The 19,214-nt window shown below is 38.7% G+C and overlaps 1 protein-coding gene across 19 annotated transcripts in view; it reads left to right on the top strand.

Annotated features, from left to right (window-relative positions):
- BCAS3 (BCAS3 microtubule associated cell migration factor) overlaps positions 1-19,214 on the top strand; it is a 726,008-nt gene that overhangs the window by 24,297 nt on the left and 682,497 nt on the right. For 17 of the 19 annotated variants that reach the window (XR_013177676.1, XM_077165018.1, XM_077165019.1 and 14 more), the window contains one exon: positions 12,648-12,754. Coding sequence is in view for 18 of the 19 variants with exons in the window: in XM_077165018.1 (XP_077021133.1) it covers positions 12,648-12,754 (107 nt within the window). In the remaining variant the exon portion in view is untranslated. Of the gene's footprint in view, positions 1-9,346; positions 9,402-12,647; positions 12,810-19,214 lie in introns of those variants that run through there. The other 2 variants (XM_077165021.1, XM_077165024.1) reach the window with 2 other exon arrangements.

Below are 19,214 nucleotides of genomic sequence, written 5' to 3'. Positions count from 1 at the left end.
CTCTTCATGTGCCTCTTGGCCATCCGTATTTCCTCTTCTGAGAGGTGTCTGTTCAAGTCTTTTTCCCATTTTGTAATTGGGTTGGCTGTCTTTTTGTTGTTGAACTGGACAATCTCTTTATAAATTCTGGATACTAGACCTTTATCTGATATATCATTTCCAAATATTGTCTCCCATTGTGTAGGCTGTCTTTCTACTTTCTTGATGAAGTTCTTTGATGCACAAAAGTGTTTAATTTTGAGGAGTTCCCATTTATTTATTTCCTTCTTCAGTGCTCTTGCTTTAGGTTTAAGGTCCATAAAACCGCCTCCAGTTGTAAGATCCATAAGATATCTCCCAACATTTTCCTCTAACTGTTTTATGGTCTTAGACCTAATGTTTAGATCTTTGATCCATTTTGAGTTAACTTTTGTATAGGGTGTGAGAGATGGGTCTTCTTTCATTCTTTTGCATATGGATATCCAGTTCTCTAGGCACCATTTATTGAAGAGACTGCTCTGTCCCAGGTGAGTTGGCTTGACTGCCTTATCAAAGATCAAATGTCCATAGATGAGAGGGTCTATATCTGAGCACTCTATTCGATTCCATTGGTCGATATATCTATCTTTATGCCAATACCATGCTGTTTTGACCACTGTGGCTTCATAATATGCCTTAAAGTCAGGCAGCGCGAGACCTCCAGCTTCGTTTTTTTTCCTCAAGATGTTTTTAGCAATTCGGGGCACCCTGCCCTTCCAGATAAATTTGCTTATTGGTTTTTCTATTTCTGAAAAATAAGTTGTTGGGATTTTGATTGGTATTGCATTGAATCTGTAAATCAATTTAGGTAGGATTGACATCTTAACTATATTTAGTCTTCCAATCCATGAACACGGTATGCCCTTCCATCTATTTAGGTCTTCTGTGATTTCTTTTAGCAGTTTTTTGTAGTTTTCTTTATATAGGTTTTTTGTCTCTTTAGTTAAATTTATTCCTAGGTATTTTATTCTTTTAGTTGCAATTGTAAATGGGATTCGTTTCTTGATTTCCCCCTCCGCTTGTTCATTACTAGTGTATAGAAATGCTACAGATTTTTGAATGTTGATCTTGTAACCTGCTACTTTGCTGTACTCATTTATTAGCTCTAGTAGTTTTGTTGTGGATTTTTCCGGGTTTTCGACGTATAGTATCATATCGTCTGCAAACAGTGATAGTTTTACTTCTTCCTTTCCAATTTTGATGCCTTGTATTTCTTTTTCTTGTCTAATTGCTCTGGCTAAAGCCTCCAACACAATGTTGAATAATAGTGGTGATAGTGGACATCCTTGTCTTGTTCCTGATCTTAGGGGGAAAGTTTTCAATTTTTCCCCATTGAGGATGATATTAGCTGTGGGTTTTTCATATATTCCCTCTATCATTTTAAGGAAGTTCCCTTGTATTCCTATCTTTTGAAGTGTTTTCAACAGGAAAGGATGTTGAATCTTGTCGAATGCCTTCTCTGCATCAATTGAGATGATCATGTGATTTTTCTGCTTTGATTTGTTGATATGGTGTATTACATTAATTGATTTTCTTATGTTGAACCATCCTTGCATACCTGGGATGAATCCTACTTGGTCATGATGTATAATTCTTTTAATGTGTTGTTGGATACGATTTGCTAGAATTTTATTGAGGATTTTTGCATCTGTATTCATTAGAGAGATTGGTCTGTAGTTTTCTTTTTTTGTAATATCTTTGCCTGGTTTTGGTATGAGGGTGATGTTGGCTTCATAGAATGAATTAGGTAGTTTTCCCTCCACTTCGATTTTTTTGAAGAGTTTGAAGAGAATTGGTACTAATTCTTTCTGGAACGTTTGGTAGAATTCACATGTGAAGCCATCTGGTCCTGGACTTTTCTTTTTAGGAAGCTTTTGAATGACTAATTCAATTTCTTTACTTGTGATTGGTTTGTTGAGGTCATCTATGTCTTCTTGAGTCAAAGTTGGTTGTTCATGTCTTTCCAGGAACCCGTCCATTTCCTCTAAATTGTTGTATTTATTAGCGTAAAGTTGTTCATAGTATCCTGTTATTACCTCCTTTATTTCTGTGAGGTCAGTAGTTATGTCTCCTCTTCCATTTCTGATCTTATTTATTTGCATCCTCTCTCTTCTTCTTTTTGTCAATCTTGCTAAGGGCCCATCAATCTTATTGATTTTCTCATAGAACCAACTTCTGGCCTTATTGATTTTCTCTATTGTTTTCATGTTTTCAATTTCATTTATTTGTGCTCTAATCTTTGTTATTTCTTTCCTTTTGCTTGCTTTGGGGTTAGCTTGCTGTTCTTTCTCCAGTTCTTCCAAATGGATAGTTAATTCCTGAATTTTTGCCTTTTCTTCTTTTCTGATATAGGCATTTAGAGCAATAAATTTCCCTCTTAGCACTGCCTTTGCTGCGTCCCATAAGTTTTGATATGTTGTGTTTTCATTTTCATTCGCCTCGAGGTATTTGCTAATTTCCCTTGCAATTTCTTCTTTGACCCAGTCGTTGTTTAGGAGTGTGTTGTTGAGCCTCCACGTATTTGTGAATTTTCTGGCACTCTGCCTATTATTGATTTCCAACATCATTCCTTTATGGTCCGAGAAAGTGTTGTGTAAGATTTCAATCTTTTTAAATTTGTTAAGACTTGCTTTGTGACCCAGCATATGGTCTATCTTTGAGAATGATCCATGAGCACTTGAGAAAAAGGTATATCCTGCTGTTGTGGGATGTAATGTCCTATAAATGTCTATTAAGTCTAGTTCATTTATAGTAATATTCAGATTCTCTATTTCTTTGTTGATCCTCTGTCTAGATGTTCTGTCCCTTGATGAGAGTGGTGAGTTGAAGTCTCCAACTATTATGGTATATGAGTCTATTTCCCTTTTCTGTGTTTGCAGTATATTCCTCACGTATTTTGGGGCATTCTGATTCGGTGCGTAAATATTTATGATTGTTATGTCTTCTTGTTTAATTGTTCCTTTTATTAGTATATAGTGTCCTTCTTTGTCTCTTTTAACTGTTTTACATTTGAAGTCTAATTTGTTGGATATTAGTATAGCCACTCCTGCTCTTTTCTGGTTGTTATTTGCATGAAATATCTTTTCCCAACCTTTCACTTTCAACCTATGTTTATCTTTGGGTCTAAGATGTGTTTCCTGTAGACAGCATATAGAAGGATCCTGTTTTTTAATCCATTCCGCCAATCTATGTCTTTTGATTGGGGAATTCAGTCCATTGACATTTAGTGTTATTACTGTTTGGATAATATTTTCCTCTAACATATTTTGCCTTTTGTATTATATATATCATATCTGATTTTCCTTCTTTCTACACTCTTTTCCATATCTCTCTCTTCTGTCTTTTCGGTTCTGACTCTAGTGCTCCCTTTAGTATTTCTTGCAGAGCTGGTCTCTTGGTCACAAATTCTTTCAGTGACTTTTTGTCTGAGAATGTTTTAATTTCTCCCTCATTTTTGAAGGATAATTTTGCTGGATATAGGAGTCTTGGTTGGCAGTTTTTCTCTTTTAGTATTTTAAATATATCATCCCACTGTCTTCTAGCTTCCATGGTTTCTGCTGAGAAATCTACACAAAGTCTTATTGGGTTTCCCTTGTATGTAATGGATTGTTTTTCTCTTGCTGCTTTCAAGATCTTCTCTTTCTCTTTGACCTCTGACATTCTAACTTGTAAGTGTCTTGGAGAACGCCTATTTGGGTCTAATCTCTTTGGGGTGCGCTGCACTTCTTGGATCTGTAATTTTAGGTCTTTCATAAGAGTTGGGAAATTTTCAGTGATAATTTCTTCCATTAGTTTTTCTCCTCCTTTTCCCTTCTCTTCTCCTTCTGGGACACCAACAACACGTATATTTGTGCGGTTCATATTGTCCTTGAGTTCCCTGATACCCTGTTCAAATTTTTCCATTCTTTTCCCTATAGTTTCTGTTTCTTTTTGGAATTCAGATGTTCCATCCTCCAAATCACTAATTCTATCTTCTGTCTCTTTAAATCTATCATTGTAGCTATCCATTATTTTTTCTATGTTTGCTACTTTATCCTTCACTTCCATAAGTTCTGCGATTTGTTTTTTCAGTTTTTCTATTTCTTCTTTATGTTCAGCCCATGTCCTCTTCATGTCCTCCCTCAATTTATCGATTTCATTTTTGAAGAGGTTTTCCATTTCTGTTCGTATATTCAGCATTAGTTGTCTCAGCTCTTGTGTTTCATTTGAGCTATTGGTTTGTTCCTTTGACTGAGCCATATTCTCAATCTTTTGAGCGTGGACAGTTATCTTCTGCTGCTGGCGTCTGGGCATTTATTCAGATTTCTCTTGGTGTTGGACCCAGCAAGGTTGTAATATTTTTCTGTGAAATCTCTGGGTTCTGTTTTTCTTATCCTGCCCAGTAGGTGGCGCTCGTGGCACACGTTTGTCTGCGGGTCCCTCCAGTAAAAGGTGCTGTGGGACCTTAAACTTTGGAAAACTCTCGCCGTCCTGGGGGTTCGCTAGCCGAAGCGGCTTGAGCCGGCCTGGGGTCCGAATGCAGGGAGGGTTGCTGGTCGCCGCAGCCAGGGAAAGAGCCCGTCCGAATTTCCTAGTCGGCCCTGGGCAACAAGCGTGGCGGGAGGGCGCCAGCGGCAGCGGCCCGCCTGAGAGAGTGCACGTTCCCCGGGAGTCACGGGTTTGGAAGGGGCCTCCCCCGCCCGTCACTGTTCTCCGCGGCCTGGGGGTTTCCGATCCAATTCTCTCAGTTGGTCCGGGGGCTGCGCGTGGTGTGGGCGCCAGTCGCCTTGCTTTCAGGGGACCACCTCTCCAATTCTCCCAGCCGGCCCGGGAAGGGGGAAGGGAGTAACTCCGGCCGCTTGCCACCCCGCCCGGTAAGGCCCGCGCGCCTCGGCGATCTCACCCGAGCTGCTTCTCTCAGCCAGCCAGCCGTTCCAGGATGGGGTACGCTGTCTTTTTTTATCTCTGTTGTGGCTTTGGGCGCTTTCTGTATCATTTCTACTCCCCTAGTAGGTGTCCTGGAGAAGAAACTAAGATCCGCGCGTCTTACTAAGCCGCCATCTTCTGTTAGCTCTAGTAGTTTTGTTGTGGATTTTTCCGGGTTTTCGATGTATAGTATCATATCGTCTGCAAACAGTGATAGTTTTACTTCTTCCTTTCCAATTTTGATGCCTTGTATTTCTTTTTCTTGTCTAATTGCTCTGGCTAGAACCTCCAACACAATGCTGAATAATAGTGGTGATAATGGACATCCTTGTCTTGTTCCTGATCTTAGGGGGAAAGTTTTCAATTTTTCCCCATTGAGGATGATATTAGCTGTCGGTTTTTCATATATTCCCTCTATCATTTTAAGGAAGTTCCCTTGTATTCCTATCTTTTGAAGTGTTTTCAACAGGAAAGGATGTTGAATCTTGTCAAATGCCTTCTCTGCATCAATTGAGATGATCATGTGATTTTTCTGCTTTGATTTGTTGATATGGTGTATTACATTAATTGATTTTCTTATGTTGAACCATCCTTGCATACCTGGGATGAATCCTACTTGGTCATGATGTATAATTCTTTTAATGTGTTGTTGGATACGATTTGCTAGAATTTTATTGAGCAAATTTTTTTTGCATCTATATTTTTTGCATCTATATTCATTAGAGAGATTGGTCTGTAGTTTTCTTTTATTATAATATCTTTGCCTGGTTTTGGTATGAGGGTGATGTTGGCTTCATCGAATGAATTAGGTAGTTTTCCCTCCACTTCAATTTTTTTGAAGAGTTTGAGGAGAGTTGGTGCTAATTATTTCTGGAATGTTTGATAGAATTCACATGTGAAGCCGTCTGGTCCTGGACTTTTCTTTTTAGGAAGCTTTTGAATGACTAATTCAATTTCTTTACTTGTGATTGGTTTGTTGAGGTCATCTATGTCTTCTTGAGTCAAAGTTGGTTGTTTATGTCTTTCCAGGAACCCGTCCATTTCATCTAAATTGTTGTATTTATTAGCGTAAAGTTGTTCATAGTATCCTGTTATTACCTCCTTTATTTCTGTGAGGTCAGTGATTATGTCTCCTCTTCCATTTCTGATCTTATTTATTTGCATCCTCTCTCTTCTTCTTTTTGTCAGTCTTGCTAAGGGCCCATCAATCTTATTGATTTTCTCATAGAACCAACTTCTGGTCTTATTGATTTTCTCTATTGTTTTCATGTTTTCAATTTCATTTATTTCTGCTCTAATCTTTGTTATTTCTTTCCTTTTGCTTGCTTTGGGGTTAGTTTGCTGTTCTTTCTCCAGTTTTTCCAAGTGGACAGTTAATTCCTGCATTTTTGCCTCTTCTTCTTTTCTGATATAGGCATTTAGGGCAATAAATTTCCCTCTTAGCACTGCCTTTGCTGCATCCGCTAATTCTTTCTTGACTGTTTGGTAGAATTCACATGTGAAGCCATCTGGTCCTGGACTTTTCTTTTTGGGGAGCTTCTTAATGACTAATTCAATTTCTTTACTTGTGATTGGTTTGTTCAGGTCTTCTATTTCTTCTTAAGTCAATGTTGGTTATTCATGCCTTTCTAGGAAGTTGTCCATTTCATCTACATTGTCGAGTCTATTAGCATAAAGTTGTTCATAGTATCCTCTCATTTCTTCCTTTATTTCTGTGGGGTAAGTGGTTATGTCTCCTCCTCCATTTCTGATTTTATTTATTTGCATCCTCTCTCTTCTTCTTTTTGTCAGCCTCACTAAGGGTCCATCAATCTTACTGATTTTCTGGTAGAACCAACTTCTGGTTTTGTTGATTTTCTTGATTGTTTTCATGTTCTCAGTTTCATTTATTTCTTCTCTAATCTTTGTTATTCCTTTCCTTTTGCTTTCTTTGGGGTTAGTTTGTTGTTCTTTCTCTAGTTCTTCAAAGTGGACAGTTAATTCTTCTTTTTTGATATAGACATTTAGGGCAATAAATTTCCCTCTTAGCACTGCCTTTACTGCATTCCATAAATTTTGATACATTGTGTTTTCATTTTCATTTGCCTCGAGATATTTACTGATTTCTCTTGTAATTTCTTCCTTGACCCACTGGTTGTATAAGAGTGTGTGGTTGAGCCGCCATATACATGTGAATTTCCTGGCCTTCTGCCTATTATTAATTTCCACCTTCATTCCTTTATGGTCTGAGAAAGTGTTTTGAATGATTTCAATCTTTTTGAATTTATTGAAACTTGCTTTGTGACCCAGCATATGGTCTATCCTTGAGAATGATCCATGAGCACTTGAGAAAAAAGTGTATCCTGCTGTTGTAGGGTGTAATGTTTTATAAATGTCTGTTAAGTCTAGCTCATTTATTGTATTATTCAAATTTTCTGTTTCTTTATCGATCCTCTGTCTAGATGTTCTGTCCATTGATGACAGTCGTGAATTGAAGTCTCCAACTATTATGGTAGATGTGTCTATTTCTCTTTTCAGTGTTTGCCATGTATTTTGGAGCATTCTGGCTTGGTGCATAAATATTTATGATATGTTTTCTTGTTGAATTGTTCCTTTTATTAATACATCATGTCCTTCTTTTTCTCTTTTAACTGTTTTACATTTGAAATCTAATTTGTTGGATATTAGTATAGCTACTCCTGCTCTTTTCTGACTGTTATTTGCATGAACTATCTTTTCCCAACCTTCACTTTCAACCTATGTTTATCCTTGGGTGTAAGATGTGTTTCCTGTAGACAGCATATAGATGGGTCCTGTTTTTGGATCCATTCTGCCAGTATATGTCTTTTGATTGAGGAGTTTAAATCCATTAACATTTAGTGTTATCACTCCATGGGTAGTACTTTCTTCAACTCTTTTGCCTTTTGGATTTTATGTGTCATATCTAATTTTTCTTCTTTTTACCTTTACTGATAGTCTTCCTTTCTACACTCTTCTCCATGCCTCTCTCTCCTGTCTTTTCCTGTCTGTCTCTAGTGCTCCCTTTAGTATTTCTTGCAGAGCTGGTCTCCCTTTAGTATTTTTTGCAGAGCCAGTCTCTTAGTCACAAATTCTCTCAGTGATTTTTTTTTTAGAAAATGTTTTAATTTCCCCCTCATTTTTGAAGGACACTTTTGCTGGATATAGAATTATTTGTTGGCAGTTGATCTCTTTTAGTAACTTAAATATATCCTTGCACTGTCTTCTCACCTCCATGGTTTCTGCTGTGAAATCTACGCATAGTCTTATTGGGCTTCCCTTGTATGTGATGGATTGCTTTTCTCTTGCTGCTTTCAAGATTTTCTCTTTCTCTTTGACGTCTGACATTCTGATTAGGAAGTGTCTTGGAGTACCTCTTTTGGATGTATTTCGTTTGGGGTGTACTGTACTTCTTGGATCTGTAATTTTAAGTCTTTCATAAGAGTTGAGAAATTTTCAGTGATAATGTCCTCCATTAGTTTTTCTCCTCCTTTTCCCTTCTCTTCTCCTTCTCTGACACCCACAACATGTATATTCTTGTGCTTCATGTTGCCATTCAATTACTTGAGTCCCTGCTCATATATTTCCATTCTTTTCCCTGTATTTTCTTTTGCTAGTCGGATTTTGATGTCCCATCCCTCTGTTCACTAATCCTATCTTCTGCCTCTTGAAATCTCACATTGTAGGGTTCCATTGTTTTTTACGTCTTCTGCTGTGCCTTCATACCCACAAATTCTGTGATTTGTCTTTTCAGACTTTCGATTTCTTCTTTTTGTTCATTCCTTGTCCTTATATCCTCCTTCAATTCATTGATTTGATTTTTGATGAGATTTTCCATGTCTGTTTGAATATTCTGACTCAATTGTTTCAGCTCCTGTGTCTAATTTGAATTGTTGGTTTGTTCCTTTGACTGGGCCATATCTTGAATTTTCCTTGTCTGATTCGTTTTTTTTTGTTGTTGTTCTTGGTGTCTAGACATTTAATTTCCTTAGGTAGTTTATTCTGGAGATTGTTTTCACTTTTTTACCTAGAATTTTCTTGCTGGATGACTTTGTTGTCTGTCTGTTCTTTGGCATTCTGTTCAGCTTATTCTAGACCTCTAGCTTGAGTTTTGTTTAACAGGGCAGAATTTTTAGTTCTTGTTTTCTTGTTTCTTGTCCTGTCTGTATGGTTCTTTTCCTCCCCGCCCCCCCCCCCCCCCCACACACACAATTTGTAGGGTCTACTTAGGTATTTTAGACCCAGCCAGATTTTCCCAGACCAAGCTGGCCTCCTCTCAGGAGGAAAAAATCACCTGCATCAGTTTTCCTTGAGGGTGAGACCCAGCAGGTCGAAAGACTTTCTTATGAAGTCTCTGGACTCTGTGTTTTTCCTGTCCTGCCCAGTATGTGGTGCTTGTCTGCCTGCGGGTCACATCACACCAGCATAAGGTGATGTGGTACCTTTAACTTCAACAGAGTGGGGGTATGTTTGAGACAGAAGTGAGTTTGTAAGTTGGCATTAATTGCTTCAGTTTTCCAGTCCCTGGGGCCTGAATTCCTTGAGGGAAGGATTCCACCTGGGCTGGGCCCTAACCCTCTCCTGGGCAAGGTACAGCCTCCAGGGAAGTGACTCCTTTCATCTGACTAGCCACTTTGACTTTCAGAGAAGCTTAATTCTGCCCTTGCCTTGGGCAGTTGGAGCCTGAGAAGCCTAGCAGTTCTGTCTGCTGAGCTGTTAAGTAGTAGAAACAAAGCAAAAACAAAAAGAAAATCCTTTTCAGAGCAGGACCCCTGTTCCTCTGGTTTATTAAGCAAGAGCATAAGTTGGTATGTTGCTCTATGTATCTCCAGGCTCTATGTGTCCCCCGCTTACTTCCTTAGAACCCATCTGTTTTCAGATATTGTGTGCTGTCCAACTCAAAAAGCCCTTCCCTGTGTCTGTTGGGGCAAAAACTCCTAGTACCTTTAGGTCGTATTCCAGGTTTATCTGAGCTGGGGGCCTATTTTCAGTAGTCAGAATTTGTTAATTAATTCCACAATTGAAGTTTGGTTGAACTAAGCTCCTGCTGCTAGTAAAGTCTGTTTCCTTTCCCCTTAGGGAACCAGGTTGCTGTGCCTGTGGGGGAGGGGTGCTGGCCAGCACAGGTTGGGGGACTTAGAATTCTGTGAGGGGAAACAACTGGTCCAGCTTGTCCAGACTGGTGTTCGCTGTGTGTCCAGCCACTGATATGGCCCCAGCGGTTAGTTCTGTACTGTTCCTGGCTATCTACTAGCTGCTCTGGAGGACCAGCTAGATTCTACACTTTACTAAACCACCATCTTGCCTCCATTTGATCATCATGATAAAGTTATTTTGAAAGTTGATTTTCTTCATTTGTCTAAGATTGTAGTTGGTCAGGTTTGCATTGAAGATCTCTGTTTACTCGGTTTGTCAGTAATTCCCTGCCAAATCAAGGCTGGGACCTTAAGCAGGAGATAAGCTAGGCAGATCTTCAGTCAATATTTTAATCTTTAGAAAGAAGAAAGAACTCTACTGTAGTAAAACCCCATGAATGTCATCTATGTGGGAAATCCTTCCACCAATATCCTCATCTCAGACAACATGAGAGATCATACACTGGAGAGAAACACTGTAAATGCCATGCTTGTTGGAAAGTCTTCCATAGTATCCTCATCTCAGACAACATGAGAGAACACATACTGGAGAGAAAGCCTATGAATGACATACATGTGGGAAAGCCCTCCATCGTTTTATCCTCAGAAAACATTAATAGAAACCCCATGAATGTCATGTATGTTGGAAACCTTCATTCATTATTCTTCTCTTAGAATATGTGAGCGAAATCTACTGGAGTCCCCTTGAATATCATCTGTGTGGGATAACTTTTGCTCATAATTCTACCCTGAGGCAACACTGAAGAATGCCCAGTGGACAGAAGCCATAAGAGTGTCATCTGTATGGGAACACTTTAATTTTTCTATCCTTAGACAACATGAATGTTTTCAAACTTTGGAGGAAACCTATGAATGTCATCAATGTGGGAGAGCCTTCGTCAATATTCAGATCTTAGATGGAATGATAGAACTAACACTACAAGTTTTGAATATGTAAGAGATTTTAGCCATACTTTAAACACACCAGAGAACTCTCATACTGAAGAAACACTATGTTTGTAATCAATATAGTAATATTTTTAGTCTGTAGTACTATATCAGTTAATATAAGGGCATTTAGTCAGGAGAGGATACATATGAATGTCCTCTTCGTAACAAAACCCTGAATAGTTGATCTGATGATATACCATATGAGAGAATTCACTATATAAATCTAACTGAAGTGGAATGTCTTCATCTACCACTCTCATAAGCAAGCAAGTGTAATGACATGCGAGGGATTCTGTGTCTGTACTCAAGGTGGGAGTATCTTAGTTTGTTATTTATCCTTTATAGAAAATCAGCGCACTCAAAACAAAACAAAAGAACAAAGCTAGGCAGAAAGGCAGTTTGCCAGGTTGCGCTTTCTGCTTCTTCCCAGGAGATGGCGCTCTTGAGCCACCTTGTCCTCCTCAGGCCTGCCTCTATGTGACTGCAACAGCTGGCTGGTCCGGTACCCACCCAGTTGCAAATCCAGTCAAGGCCACAGGTCTCGGTTCATGCTGAAAACTGCCAACCTCTGGCTGGGGTGTGGGCAGTGTGCACCTTGTTGTTGAATCTGCTTGTGTGGTAATGGATCTGGTGGTCCACAGACTCCATCATGGAATGACCTTGGGCTGTGGGACTGAGTACTTCAACTACCCCTGCCTACAGTCAACTTGGGAGTGCTTGGCAGTGTGGTGAGGTTCGCTCCCTTCTCCCTTCCCTTCCCTCTGTGCATGCTGTGAGTGCTCTGGGCCTCTGTAGAGAAAGGATAGAAAAAGAAGAACCCAGGGAGTGTTGTTTGCTGGCCAGTTGTCACCTCAGCTCAGCTCTGTGTTCCACCTCCTCCTGAGTGGAAAGCCACTCAGTCTCAGCCAAAAGCAGGTGCCCATAGCAGCCTGCCTCGCGGATGGGTGGGAGGTACTTTGTTCTGCAAGGTCTCTACTTCAGTGTACCAAGTCTGCTGGCTTTCAGGTTCCTACTGGAGCTCCCAGCTGCAGAGCTGAGAGGGAATATCTCTCAGCCTGGTATGGGGTTGGCAGTACATGAACATGTTGGTTTTTCATCTCCCACTCCAGCCTGCATGTTGCATTCTGCTCCAGGTGCAGTCATGACTGAATAAACTCACCCCATCCTCTCAGTTGTAATTTTTCTCCCTTTTTCATCCAGGCCCTCCCTATATAATGTAGAAATTCCTTGTTAGTCACTTGTACCCTGGAATTGGTCATTTTTCTGTACTTCTCTAGTTGTTCCAGAGTAGGGTTGAACTTAGCTTATCCTATTCTGTCATCTTCGATGTTCCAGTGTTTATTCATCAAATTGAGGTAACTGGAGTTCTGCCTAATAGTTCAGCTTCTCTCTTTGGCTCACATGGCCATGGGGATGGGCAAGTCCAAATTCTGTACGGCAGGCTGCAAGCTTGGAATTACAAGGAAGGTTTCAATGAATTCCTCATTTACTTTTAAATGATGTCTTCTGATGACTTCTACTCTTGGTTTTTACTGATAATTTAAATATTTGTTACTCTAATGGCGTTAAAGAAAGGCAGTTTTTGTCCTGATTGACTTTATATCTTTTCATTTGCTTCTTTGTTGTTTCATTCCAATGCAGATACATCAAGAAATCTGGAATTTCAAGAATTACATAGCACTGGGAATGAACCACCTTTGCTGGTTATGATTGGCTACAGTGATGGAATGCAGGTCTGGAGCATCCCTGTAAGTAGGAAGGTGATTGCAACCCTAAAATAAACTTTCCAGCATGTCAGTACAGGTAAAATCTGGTGATATTTTTATTAAGGTCTCATCCCTTATTTCTCAATCAGTTGCTAAGGACCTTCTCTGTACAAGACCAGACATACTAGATATGGCAATGAGGAGCAAGTTGCAAATCAGAGATATTCTAAATGACTTGTTAAGTAGACCAAGAATTGTGCAAATTACTTGCATGCAAGGTCTTATTTTTCTAGATGGTAACCCTATTAATTATAATAATAATTTCCCCCATTTTACACAAGAGGAAACTGACGTTTGGGGAAATTTTGTTTGTTTTTATAAAATTACCAGTCACTTAAAAATATAAATTTTATGAGTTAATGCATTTACATTGTACAAAATTCAAGAGGTATGAAAAGTAAAACCAAAAACTACCTGCCACTCTTTTTAAATCTAATTTTATTTGTATCTTGCCTTTTTTTGTTTGCTTTTTGAAGATTTATTTCCCAATGAGGCTGACTCATTTTATTTAAAGGATAAATGAGAAATTAAGACACTACCATGTTGAGTACAGACATAGAATTCCTCACATGTAATTACTCTTTCTTGCTTATGAGAGTGGTAGATGAGGACTTTCCACTTCCATTAGATTGATAATGTCAGTTCTTTAAATAATTTATCATCAGACCAACTAAGGGTTTTGCTACAATGATGACATTCACATGGATTCTTTATTATATAAACTTTCTTTTTCTTTTTTGAAATTAGAAATTTTTTTATTCTTAATTTTCATATGTACAATTATAACTTTTTCTTTTTGTATTAGAGAAATTATAGATTTGCAGAAAAATCATGCAAAACGTACAGAGATTTTGTGTAACCTCTTACAAACACAATTTTTCTTATTAACATTTTGCAACAATGTGGTGATTTTGTATAAGCTTTCTTATGTCAACTAAAATAATACTGATGACTAAAGGCAGTACGATATTGATTGTGAATATAGTGTTTATTAAGTGAGTGAGTTCTCGGTGTCTTTACTTAAAGCTACTGCTGAGATCTGTTCCATACTGATAAAAAGTTTCATGTTGTTCAAGGTTAGAAAAATTAAGATGTTCCCATACAGATGGCATTCTTATGACTTCTGTCCACTGTGCATTCTCTCATGTTCCCTGAAGACAGAACTATCAGCAAAAGCTTTCCCATACAGATGACATTCATGGGGTTTCTCTCACCTCTGAGTTCTGACATGTTGCCTGAAGCAGAACAGTGGCTGAAGACCTTTCCAGATGTATGGCATTCGTAGGGTTTCTCTCCAGTTGTGTGTTCTCTTATGTTGTCTAAGATGAGTGGGTTGACTGAAGGTTTTTCCATATAATTACATTCATAGGGTTTCTCTCTGGTGTGAATTCTCTCATGTTGTGGAATATTACAAGATTTACTAAAGGCTTTTCCACATGTTAGGCATGCATAAGGCTTTTCTCCAGTGTGACTTCTCTCATGTTGTGTGAAGTCAGAACAACCAATGTAGGCTTTCCCATGTGTACCACATTCATAGGGTTTCTGTCCAGTGTGTTCTCTCATGTAGTCTAAGATTACTAGAGGAATGCTTTTCCACTTAAATTACATTTGTAGGGTTTCTCGCCAGTGTGAATTTTCTCTTGTTTTCTGAGGGCAGAACAATGACTGAAGGCTTTCTCACATGTGTGGCATTCATAGAGTTTCTCTCCAGAGCAAGATCTCTCATGTTGTTGAAAATTATAAGATTGGATGAAGGTATTTCTACATAGATTACATTCATATGGTTTTGCTCCAGTTTGAGTTCTCTCATGATGTGTAAGATGAGATGTGTTACAACTTCATTTCTTCTTAAAGCTGTACAATATTCCATCATATGTCTATACCATATTTTGTCTATCCATTCATTGGTTGATGAAAGCGTAGGTTGTTTCATCTTTCGACAATTATAAATAGGACTTCTTTGAACATTGCTGTGCAAATGTCTGTTTGCATCCCTGCTTTTCAGTTTTTCTGTGTATATACCTAGTAGTGGGATTGCTGGATCATATGCAGTTGTATGTTTAGCTTCCTGAGGAACCGTCAAACTCTTCTACTGCATTCTGTATTCCCACCGATAGTGAATAAGTATTCCTATTTCTCCAGTACTTGCTGTTATGTATTTAAAAAAAATTTTTTTATGGCCAGTTGATTTTTTAAAACTTTTTTTGTATAACATAACATATATACAAAGCAAAGAAAGAAAAAAAAAAAGCAATAGTTTTCAAAGCACTCTTCAACAAGTAGTTACAGGACAGATCCCAGAGTTTGTCATGGGCTACCATATGATCCTTTCAAATTTTTTCTTCTAGCTGCTCCAGAATATTGGAGGGTAGAAGGCTTAAATATTTTTTTATCACCACAATTGACTTTTTTCTTTTTTATGAAAAATAACATATGCAAAAAAAGCAATAAATTTTAAAGCAGAGCACCGCTATTAATTGTAGAACATATTTCAGAGTTTGGCATGGGTTACAATTCACAATTTTAGAGTTTTATTTCTAGCTGCTCTAAGATACTAGAGACTAAAAGAGATATCAATTTAATGATTCAGCAATCATATTCATTTGTTAAATCCTGTCTTCTCTCTACAGCTCCACCATCACCTTTGATCTTTCTGTCCCTCTCTTTAGGGGTGTTTGGGCTATGGCCATTCTAACTTTTTTATTTTGGAAGGGTCTGTCACTAATATGGGGTAGGGAGATGGAATTATCTGATGTTCTAGGGAGGCTGGGCCCTCTGCGTTTCAGGATTTATCTGGTCCAGGGACCCATCTGGAGGTTGTTGGTTTCTAGAAAGTGACTCTAGTGCCTGGAACCCTTGTGGAATCTTATATATTGCCCTGGGTGTTCTTTAGAATTGGCTGAAATGGTCCTGGTTGGGATTTGGCAAGTTATGATAGGTAGCAATGCCTAACTGAAGCTTGCATAAGAGCAACCTCCAGAGTAGCCTCTTGACTGTATGAACTCTCTCTGCCACTGATGCTTTATTAGTTACACTTCTTTTTCCCCTTTTGGTCAGGGTGGGATTGTTGATCCCATGGTGCCAGGGCTGATTCATCCCTCTGAGTCATCTCCCACGCCACCAGGGAGACTTTGACCACTGAATGTCATGTCCCACATAGGGGGGAGGGCAATGATTTCACTTGCAGAGTTGGGCTTAGAGAGAGTGAGGTCACATCTGAGTAACAAAAGAGGTCCTCCAAAAGTAACTCTTAGACATACCTATAGGTAGTCTAAGCTTGTCTGCTACCTACATAAGCTTCACAAGAGTAAGCCTCAAGATCAAGGGTTTGGCTTATTGATTTGGGTGTCCTTAAAGTTTGACACAGTAACAGGGGATTTCCAGATGGAAAAATTCAATAGTTCCATATTTTTTCTCCCATCCCTCAAGGAACTTTTCCAATACTTTTTGATTATCTGCTTAATATACTTTAGGATATATCCAGGTATTACCTTAAGCTATACAGGATTAAAGGACCTCTTTCTTGTTCTGGGCTCCCTGTGTTTCGATTGTTCAAATGAGCTATACAGAACAATAATATTTTAATAGTCTTTTATCGACAGTAACAAATGTACCACACCAATCCTATGGGTCAGTAGTTGGGACGGCGCCTGCTTGGGGACAGTGTGTGGAGAATAGGTATGGGAGGATTAGGGTTTTCTTTTTATTTCTCTTCTGGAGTAATTAAAATGTTCTAGGGGGTTACAAGGATGGTTCAGTGGTAGAATTTCTGCCTCCCATGCGGGAGACCCAGGTTCCACTCCCGGCCCCTGCACTTCTCCCAAAACTAGCAAACAAGCAAACAAACAAACCAAAAATGAAGCAAGAAAAACAAACAAAAATTCAACAAATGGTGCTGCAATAAGGGGATACTCACATGGAAAAAAATGAAATGTGACCCCCACAATACAGCATACAACAACAATCAAAAAAAACAGAAAATGTTCTAAATTTGATCATGGGGATGTATGCACAACTATGTGATGATACTGTGAGCCAGTGATTGTATACTTTCGATGGTCTCTGTGGTATGTGACTATACCTCAATAAAATTGCATAGAGAAAATGAGGGAGATACTAAGGGATTTCCAGATAAAGAAAAGCTAAGGGAGTTCATCACCACCAGACAGACCCTAAAAGAGATGCTAAGGAGAGTTCTGCACCCGGGTTCAATTCCCAGTGCCCGCCCATGTAAAAAAATAATAATAAAACAAACAAACAAACAAAAAGAACGGGCGGGCCATGGTGGCTCAGCAGGCAGAGTTCTCGTCTGCCATGCCGGAGACCCGGGTTTGATTCCCAGTACCCGCCCATGTAAAAAAATAATAAATGAAGAGAGTTCTGCAGATAGCAAGCAAAGGATAATAGACAGTAGATTGACACTACATGAAAATAAAGATCTTTGGTGAGGTTAATGAAATAAGTAAATATAAATGTCAATATTATTATATTTTTAGTTTATAAGACTACTTTTTATTTCCTACTTAATCTAAAAGGCAAATATATAAAATGCAATGATAAACTAGTGATTTTGGACTTATAGTGTATAAACTTGTGATTTGTGACAAGAACTACCTAAGAATGCAGGCACCGAGGTTTATAGATGTATTCTATTGAACTTATGTTGATATTAAAACAAAGGGGATTATTATAGATTTAGGATGTTAAATTTAATCCCCATGGTAACTACAAATAAAATATTGGAGAATATAAATGCTCATAGAGCCTGAAATTAAAGTACAAGTTGCTAGGGAAATGGGAAGTTAATACATAACCAATGTAGGGTTTCTTTTTGGAGAGATGGAAAAGTTTTAGCAATGGAATGTGGTGAGAGTACTACAATATTGTGAATGTAGTTTATCTCTTTGATACACCGATATGCTAGTGGGTGGTTGAGATGGGAAAGCTTACGTTATATATGTGTTCCCACAGTTATAAACAATGGCAAATGCAATCCATGATCCTGGACGGGATCTAGCAAGTGACGAGATAGGCTCAAAGGCCATTATTGTGACATATGTCACAATATTTTTTTGCTTATGTGTCTTTTCTCTCTCTCCCTTTTTTTTTTTTTAACTTTTTTTATTGTATAATATAACATATATATAAAGCAAAGAAACAAAAAAGCAATAGTTTTCAAAGCACTCTTTAACAAGTAGTTGCAGGACAGATCCCGGAATGTGTCATGGGCTACCATATGATCCTCTCAGATTTTTCCTTCTAGCTTCTTCAGAATGAAGGAGGTTAGAAGGCTTAAATATTTTTTATCATCACAATCGACTTTTTTCCCCCTTTTTTTGTGAAAAATGACATATATACAAAAAAGCTATACATTTCAAAGCACAGCAGCACAATTAGTTGTGGAACATATTTCAGAGTTTGACATGGGTTACATTTCCAAAGATTTACGTTTTTACCTCTAGGTGCTCTAAAGTACTGGAGACTAAAAGAGATATCAATGTAATCATTCAGCATTCATATTAGTTTGTTAAATCCTGTCTTTTCTGTATAACTCCACCATCACCTTTGATCTTTCTGTCCCTCTCTTTAGGGGTGTTTGGGTTATGGGCATTCTAAATTTTTCATATTGGAAAGTTCTGTCACTAATATAGGGTAGGGAGGTGGAACTATCTGATATTCTGGAGAGGCTGGGCTAGGTTTCAGAACTTATCTGGACTAGGAACCCATGTGGAGGTTGTAGTAGGTTTCTGGAAAGTTACTCTAGTGTGTGGAACCCTTGGGGAATCTTATATATTGCCCTCGGTGTTCTTTAGGATTGACTGGGATGGTCCTGTTTTGGGGTTGGCAGGTTCTGATAGGTAGCAAGGTGTAACTGAAGCTTGCATAAGAGCAACCTCCAGAGTAGCCTCTCGATTCTATTTGAACTCTCTCTGCCACTGAAACTTTATTGGTTACACTTCTTTTCCCCCTTTTGGAAAGGAGGGAATTGTTGATCCTATGGTGCCAGGGCTGGATTCATCCCTGGGAGTCATCTCTCCCACGTCACCAGGGAGACTTTCATCTCTGGATGTCATGTCCCACGTTGGGGGGGAGGGGGGAGGGCAGTGATTTCATTTGCAGAGTTGGGCTTAGAGTGATTCTACTTCTGAGCAACAATAGAAGTAACTCTTAGGCATGCCTATAGGTAGTCTAAAGCGTCTCTACTGCTTACATAAGCTTCACAAGAGGAAGCCTCATGATTGAGGGCATGCCCTATTGATTTGGGTGCCCCTAAAGTTTGACAAACGATGCCTGTAAGCTTTTATATCACTGTTAAATTTCTTGAACTTGATAACTGCACTTAAGTGGTTACATAAGTGAATATCATTATTCTTAGGAAATGCAAGGCTAGTATTAAGGTTTCAAGGAGCATGAGGTATACAGCCTACAGTCAGATGTTCAG

This window comes from Tamandua tetradactyla, chromosome 6 (assembly GCF_023851605.1).
Source record: "Tamandua tetradactyla isolate mTamTet1 chromosome 6, mTamTet1.pri, whole genome shotgun sequence".
NCBI classification, from domain to species: Eukaryota; Metazoa; Chordata; class Mammalia; order Pilosa; family Myrmecophagidae; genus Tamandua; species Tamandua tetradactyla.
This window is presented reverse-complemented; position numbering and strand designations above follow the sequence as displayed.